The sequence below is a fragment of the Populus euphratica genome, unplaced genomic scaffold, assembly GCF_000495115.2.
Source record: "Populus euphratica unplaced genomic scaffold, PopEup_1.0 scaffold129.1, whole genome shotgun sequence".
Lineage (NCBI taxonomy): Eukaryota > Viridiplantae > Streptophyta > Magnoliopsida > Malpighiales > Salicaceae > Populus > Populus euphratica.
This window is the reverse complement of record NW_011499907.1, coordinates 1035039-1043476: the sequence shown is the minus strand read 5'-3', so window position 1 is coordinate 1043476 and position 8438 is coordinate 1035039. Positions and strand designations below refer to the sequence as shown.

Below are 8438 nucleotides of genomic sequence, written 5' to 3'. Positions count from 1 at the left end.
TCATTCATTATTTACAAGAATACTGTTTCCTGCCTTAGTTCACTCCCAAGCTGAGAGAACTTTTGCTTTTGACCAATCTTTCCTAATATCTAATCCTCCAACACCCCCCTGGAAGTGGCCCTAGGTTTAACTAGAAAACAAATTGCGGCCCAGAGAAGGTTAATAACCAAAAAGAGCCTCTTCAGGAAAGATTGCAAGAAACTTTCGAGATGGAGCGAAACTTGCAGAGGAACGAGCCCCAGTTCCAGGACAATTGAAAACTGTTTACTGGATACGAGTTCATACCGATCTAGTCACCTCTCAAGTACTGGTAACTAAACATAAAATAAAGGAAGATTAGATTTTACAATTTTGATTCGACACAAAAAAAATTATATTTTAAGTGTGTTGTTGCTGGTTTAACTTGATCCTAAAAATGTAAGAAAAAGGATCCAGCAAGACAAAATAATACCTAATCATTGAAATGCAAAATAACAAAAACCATCTTCACATAAAAAACATTCACAGTTGGGACCAAAAATGCCATAGCATTTAATCTTGTCGCTTCAATCACCTCTCTCCACAGGATTAAAACCGAAACCTAGAGTATGACAGTGGTAACATAGCTCAATATTTGATGATCAAGGGGCTACCACAATGCGTCCGGCAACTTGGTCAAGATCCCGTTGACCGCTTGAAGTGATTCTCCTCCCACTATTACCAAAGCAAAAATACACACATCAGCAAATACAGAACTCTTCAGTGTATCTATGTTTATCAATCCACTTCAATTGTGAAATGAAAGACAGGGTAACAAAGCAAGATTTCATAGCTGAGCATATTTGATAGGCTGAAATTCAAATAAAATCTCAGAAAGAATAATTTGAAGACAAATTATAAAAAAACTAAAAAGAAAAATACGAGGAAAGTAGCTCACCCCTTGGGGTCAATATCGATAATGTTCACATTCTGCAATTGTTGAAGGATGTGACGAGCAACAGAACCACTGCTCTTGCAGAAATGAGGTGGACGACTTCCATTCCTCTTGCTACCACCATATATCCTACGGAAAGCACCCACGCCAAGGCCTCCCCTAATGTAAATCTTCCTTGCCATGGAGGCTGCAATAAAGATTAAATACCAAGCCTATAAGCAAAAGATATTTACTGTGCATCACAAACACCCCAAACAATACATGCATGAGCTTGTGCCCACAAGGGAGAGAATGACTTGCCAGCTCTGACATAGTACCAATCAGGATCATATGGTGCAAGCTCCTTAAATGTACCAGTCTTCACAATATCAGTCCATAGTGGCAACTCAATCTGTTCATCAACAGAGAAGGAAAATAGATCATAACCCCTAAACCACAATCATACTAATGCCTAATTATATCACAGCAGTGAACAAGTTCAGAAATAAAACAAAACAAGATTTTATCAGTCAAAAGTCACAAAATACTGACAGAAACTTCATAAAATGCTTTGATTTACGTCTCTATCAGTGCTAAACAAAGACTATCTTCTTTCAATACAAAAAAGGAGAAAACCAAGGATAAAGGGCTAAACAACATCAATTGAAACAGGTATTACACGCATTTCTCAAAACATCCAAGCCACAAGCTACGGCTTCAAGAGTTTAACAACCACACCACTAAACCATGGTTGACCCACATGTATGATACCTCCTGATACACTAAAACTCGCATAAGCCTTCTAAAAGATGAACACAAATCACTTCTCTATCTTCCCTCTCATCATCATCTGCCTCCCAAAATTATAATAACAAAATCACTGAATCAAGTAGTGCATATTTTACACATGCCATACTTTCAATCATAGTGACCCAGTTCAGAAACAATCAAGGGTTAGTTCTTAAACTGTTTTAGGACAAACCAAACAGCACCATCAGTCAGAACTCCGCAAGATGTGTCAGCCATAAATATAAACTACAAATTCCTATGAGCCATAAATATAAACACACAGCTCAAGCATTAAGCACATATCACACAATTTTTTAAAAAAAAAAAAAACTACAGCAACCAAAACCTGCTCTCACATAAACCCAATTTATCAATCACTAAAACAACAGGTCTAAAATGAAAGAATCCAAAAACCATGCTTATAATTTTGTGTTTGGACCATGTGCAACAAAATACCTTGCCAGATCTTTTGAGGTGAGCAGAGTAAGCCTTGACGAACTCATGAGGAGAGACGTCCTTCACAGTTTTTGCTGTTGCCATTGGCCTTCAGCTACAAGAGAGCTCTTTTTATGCAAGGAACGAGCTAGCTAGCTCTGTGGCTACTCTTCCCTCAATAGGGTTTCAGCTTGTTAGTCCAGTGGGTATTAATATAGCAGCGGCTAATCTCGTTAGGGTTTCTTGATATTTGGGCTTTGGTGGGCCTATTCAATGTTAATATCAGGTATTGGGCTATTTGGATTATCTTTAAGCCCAATAGTTAAAATACACTCACTTTTCTTTTAGGGAAAAAAAAAACTCTAAATAAATAAGACTATGCTGCTCCTAGGCTGTTTTTTTTTTATAAGAGTGCTAATAATGAAATATAGATATGAATATTTTGTAATTCTGTTGCTATCTATTTTTTAAAACCTCACACGAAAAATAAAGAAACAAATAAAAATATATACAAGAAAATACACATAAAAAAGTTAAAATAAAAATAATTTATCTTTGTTAGTGAAAGATTAGAGTGCCAAATAAGAGTTTGTAGGTGAAAATGTCCAAGATTGAAAAAATTAGAAACTCAATTTTGATTGATAAAGAATCTTGATAGCGAAAATGTTTTATTTTGGTATTTAATGATTTAATTGGAGTTTTGAAAAGTTTAATTGTATTTATTGAGACTTCATCGCAAGAAAAATCAGCTTTTAAAATCAATTTGAATATTAATTAAAACAAATCAAAGCTTGATAACTAAAGTTTAACTTTGAAAAGTTTAATTGGTCAAATCACGGGTTTAAATGTATAAAATTAAGCAATTAAAAACTTAATTGAATAATTTGTGAAATAATGACTCATTTGTAAAAAATATGCAACTTTAAAGGCTAAAATCAATGAAATTTAAAGTAAGATCAAAGAAAATTTATTACATATAAGCTGGTGTGGCTTAGCTTTAAGTTGGCAAGGAGAATGAGAGAATTTATGCTATAAAAAGAGAGAAAATCATAACTGTTTTTTTCCTTCCTATTTTGTAGTTTTTCTAGGTATGAGAGGGAGCTTTTTTTATCTATATTTTCATTATTTCTTTTCTTCTTTCTTTCTTCTTTATGGATAAAGTTATTTTACCTTTCTTCTACAAAAAGTTTTTATTTTTATACCCAATGGTAGACCCATATTTAAAAGGAAAAAAACTATATTTAAAAAGAAAAATTGGAGCAATCCCTATTTAGCCATGGTTGGTTTAGAGTTTAAAAAATTCTAATGTAGGATTACGTTATAAAAAAATTGAACAAGGATATTTTTTTTTCTTCTTTACCTCTATAATTTTTTAGCTCTTTATTTTTTATTTTTCAATTATGCTCATCATTTTTTTTCTCACACTTGATTTTCTTTCATTTGTTTTTTATTTTTTTCCTACTCAAAAATTAAAATAAAATATAGCAATCTTGGAACATGACTTATTTTTGAAATACAATTGTAAAGAATTCGTACTTACCATCTTATATATCTCAATTTCAATACATTTTGAATCAAGATAGATCTTTTGAGTTATAGCTCTATAGATAGTCTATAAAGCTCTTTAGTGTGGAAAATTATGGTTTATTAGAACATTGATTTTAGCATCCCATTATTATGATCTTTCTTTTTGAAAAAAATCTTAGCTTGATTATATTGTCTTCTTGAAAAAAATCTTAGCTTGATTATATTGTTTTGGTTTCATATTGGAGCAAAAAGAATAAAAGCATCCTTGATCGCTATATAAGTTTAAGGTCATTATGAAAATAAGTGCAATTGTTTTTTTTTTTAAGCATGTGTTTGAATCATGGTGGCTCTTTTGAGTTATAAATGAATTTATGGCTTTAAAGCCCAAGTAAAGAATTATTTTATATTAGTATATTAATTTTAGAATCTTATAATAAGGATTTTTTTTCCTAAAAATTAAATCTTGATTATAATATTCTAAATTCAACTTGGAGAAACATCTCCAATCATTTTGGTAATATTATCCAAGTTCATGTTTATTATCACATGTGATTTCAAAAGCTTATATTTGGAAAGAATTATTGTATTTTAGTATATTAGTTATAAAATCTCATTATTAGGATCTAGGATCTTTTGAAAGTTTAAAGTTTGATTATAAGATTATGGATTTATGTGGAGAAAAAAAGGATATAAAGATCTCTAATCATTGGTTAATGCTATAGAAATTCAAGGCCATGGTCATAGAAAATAAAGAGTTTCTTAATCTTTTTTCATTAATTCATTCACATTACATTTCTATGATTGATCAACTGAATATCAATTTAGGAGTATATTTCATAAAATTTATAAACATACATGTAACTTCATAAATGGCATGGATTGCACAAAAAAAAAAAAAAACCCTAGTTAAAAGTTCATTTATCTACTCCTAAAACAGTCCTAGCTTAATGCATTTGTTTTACTTTTATTATATAGATAAATAGGTAGATAGATAGATAATAGTATCAATCAATATTAACAAAAACCTTATAAGGCATAAATTTTTTATTATAACTTATGATAAATTTCTATGAATTGTTATATTGAAAAAGCATTTTGCCCACTTTGTTTGAAGGTAAAATAGTTTTTTTCATATGACAAAATGATCTTTGTTAAATTCATTGGGGATATATTGGTCTTTGACTTTTTTTGGTATAGTGTAATAATTGAATTGCTCTTGAAAGCAAAATTTTAAAGGAAATGTATAAAAAAATTAAGCAAATAAATTATGAAAATGAGGGATTTTATACTTGCATAAGAAAATGGATATTGACCTTTAAAATTCAGACAAAAAGGTTAGCAAATAAATTTTTAAAATAAAAGTGCTAAAATACCTGAAAAATATAAAAGTTTAAAATATAAATTAAATTTAAATGGAAGTTATTTATAAGGAAATAAAGGTATTAGAGTATAAATTAATTATTTTTAATATCGCCTATTGAAAATCGATATTAAAAACATACTGGGACGATGAAAAATAATACATAATAACTATAAAATTATTATTGGAAAGGATGTAATGGGAATTTGATAAATTATTGCTTATATAAGGCTTGTTGTGGCCGGCCATAGAGAATAAAGAAGGAAGACAGGGAAAAAATTCATTTTGTTTGAAAATTCTTGAGAAAAATAAGGAAAAAGAATGGAGTTAATGGTACTAAAGGATTTAGACAACAAAGTCCTTTAGATTTAAAGTGTTTTAAGAGAAGAAATTTAGGGTTAAAATGAGGAGAAAATGGTGGAAACAACAAGCAAGGAAGAAGATGTGGAAATCCTTAATTGGTTAGTAATTGGAGCCTAGATTACTCTTTAGTAAGGTGTCCTAACATCCATTTAACAAGTTCCTACAATAAATTGTTCTATTTATTTTTTTCATCAAATTGATATTAAGATTCATGATGAATTTTGAGGAAAATAAGAAATAAAATTGAATTGATGTTTATGACATGAAATAGGGTTAAAAAAAAGTTGAAATAACAAGTAATTTTGAAAGATAATTTATAGCCCCTTAATAAGTATGTGGTCGGATATTGATGTAGGAAGAAGAAAAAAAAATTATTTTAATATTTGACTTAATAATGTATGTTTATATGAATTAAGAAGATGATAAATGCATGAAGGAATAACAAATAAAGGTGTTAAAGAAAGTTAATAAGAGTGTTGATTGATTAGTTAATGAAATTAGACAAAAAACAATTCTTAGAAGATGTTTTTAGCATTATTACAGTGTATACAACATGACAAGGAATTGGTTTAGTGATCTGTGAATGCTTACAAAATTGTTGGTGAAATTGAACAATTCCATCTCTTAGTCTTATAGAGGGAATTTGAATATGGAAATAAGAAATTCTGGATTTGGTCTCTCATAAAAATTATAGCTTTGGATGTTATCTATCCAAAAGCACTGACCTTGTTTAATTTGGAGTTTTAAAACTCTAATTATAGACTAATAACTGAGAGAGAGTCGAGATAGACCCTACCGGACAATTAGTCATCTTCTTAATAACATGTATTTTTTAGGACTTTAGGAGTAGAACTGGGTTCTTCTCCTTTTAGTGGACTTATAACCATATGTTTTATCTTTCCAAAGGATTAAGCCATGTGTTAAACTGAAATATATAATGTTAGTTATGAACAAAATACAAAATAGTGTTTGAATGAAGAACTATATTGGTTGTAATGCTGATTTGCTTTTCTGTTAAAGAACTTAAGGAAAAAGATTTAATAGGAACATAAGATGTAAATTTAAATAAATAGTGATGATAATGAATAAGATTATTAAAAATAAATTATACTGATTATTGATTTAGAAGGCATAAATGCTCATGAATAATAACGTGATATGCTTGTTAATACAGGAGAAGCCACAAGACCCAGACAACAGTCAAGGACTAGCAATCAAGCTTTTATATCAAGTAGGTGTCTAACACCTAAGGCTTTTTATTTTCTACCATTTTAAATTTATTAGGTATATAAGTGATTTGCACTTGGTAATCTATACATATGATTTAAATTTGGTAGTCTATATCTATGTGATTGGTATGCAAGGGTGAAACTAAAAAATAAAATTAAAAGAGACCTAGATTTAAGTTTTTTTACTATTTAAACTAAAATTATAAATACTATTAAAGAAGGGGTTCGAAAAAAAAATTCCTTGCAGGGTCGAGGACCCCTTCCGGCCCCTTTGTCTCCACCCTTGTTAGTGTAAATAGAATTTTATGATGAGATTGATTAACTATCCCAAAAATTAGAATAACTAATGGTATCAATGGGGTTTCTTTGGTACCGGCATTTCAGATGGCAGTGATTAGTTATCCGAGTTTAAATACATAATGGTATCAATGGATTCTATTGGTGTCGACATTTTTCAAATTAATTAATCGATCCCAGGTAATTAGGTGACTAATGATATTAGTAAATATTATTAACATCAGCATGGTTACTCCTAGTTAAGGGAGAAAGATAAATTGATTAACTATTTTGGGTTAGAAATAGTTAGTGATATCAATGGATCGCATTGATACCAGCAACCATTTTTAGTATGATTAGCTACTTCATGTAAAGAGGTTAATGATGTCAAGAGTTCTTAACATCGGTAACTTATGTGGTAAACCAGATGTGGATAAGAATTGATTAACTATTCTAGGTTAGGAATAGTTAATGATATCAATCGATTATATTAATATTCACACTTGAATGAAATTGAGTAGTCTAACCTAGTAATGAGAGACTAATGATACTAATAAGATTTATTAGTATCAGCAATTAACTTAGACAATAGGAGGAGAAGTGCTAATTAGTTATTTTGAAAGAACAAGATAAGAAAATGATATCGAGAAAAGAATATCTTGGTATTAAATGAGGATTGATCCATAAAGAAAATCATTTTAGTTATGTTGTGATTTGTAAGATGAAATTATTCTCGATAATTGATTAGGATATTAGATGAAAAATGCATATTGCAAAAGAAATATATGTCTAAATTTTATATGTCAAAAGAAATGCCATGAAAATTATTACCTATCACTGTTATTATTATTGGTATTACCTTTTTATATCTATAAGTAAATGTTATTTGTTATTTTGAAGTCCATTATTTTGAAAGAACAAGATAAGATAATGATATGGAGAAAAGAATATCTTGGTATTAAATGAGGATTGATCCATAAAGAAAATCATTTTAGTTATGTTGTGATTTGTAAGATGAAATTATTCTCGATAATTGATTAGGATATTAGATGAAAAATGCATATTGCAAAAGAAATATATGTCTAAATTTTATATGTCAAAAGAATTGTCATGAAAATTATTACCTATCATTGTTATTACTATTGGTATTATCTTTTTATATCCATAAGTAAATGTTATTTGTTATTTTCAAGTTCATTGAGGTCACATCAATAGTGATCTTACTTTAGTTATCTGTTGGTATGTAATCATGTTATAATTCAAAACATTTATCTCCTAAACTTAAAATGTAGTATTGACCTGTAAATTCAGATGTTTGACTTTAATCAAATGATGTAGTTTTAAGTACATATTTTAATCATGTATGTTGTAGTTGAAATTGGATCCTTCACCTAAATTTCATTATGATATTACTATGCATGATATAGTTTATATAATGATAATAAGTAGCAATTGAATTATACACTGTTTTTTTTTTAGAATTTGAATTTTGTAATATTATTGAATAAGATGTGTTGTGTCGATGATGATGATTAGATTGGGTTGTGAAATGACATAGAAAGTGTAA

The 8438-nt window shown here is 29.2% G+C and overlaps 1 protein-coding gene across 1 annotated transcript; it reads right to left on the bottom strand.

Annotated features, from left to right (window-relative positions):
• Positions 1–384: 384 nt before the first annotated feature.
• Positions 385–2320, bottom strand: LOC105133521 (40S ribosomal protein S19-3). Its single transcript, XM_011037558.1, has 4 exons — positions 2138–2320; positions 1214–1304; positions 917–1100; positions 385–693 (listed from the first exon to the last, which is right to left on the bottom strand). The coding sequence occupies exons 1-4, from the start codon at positions 2219–2221 to the stop codon at positions 621–623; spliced, it is 432 nt and encodes a 143-aa protein (XP_011035860.1). The 5' UTR covers positions 2222–2320; the 3' UTR covers positions 385–620.
• Between the last annotated feature and the right edge of the window lie 6118 nt (positions 2321–8438).

Bases quoted from the DNA above. Each gene is read 5' to 3' on its own strand.
- LOC105133521 (XM_011037558.1), bottom strand. From the start codon at position 2,221: ATGGCAACAGCAAAAACTGTGAAGGACGTCTCTCCTCATGAGTTCGTC. The intron at 1,305-2,137 runs GTATTTTGTTGC...GTTGATGAACAG, and splicing joins ACCTCAAAAGATCTGGCAAG to ATTGAGTTGCCACTATGGAC. The intron at 694-916 runs GTGAGCTACTTT...CTTTGGTAATAG, and splicing joins ATCGATATTGACCCCAAGGG to TGGGAGGAGAATCACTTCAA.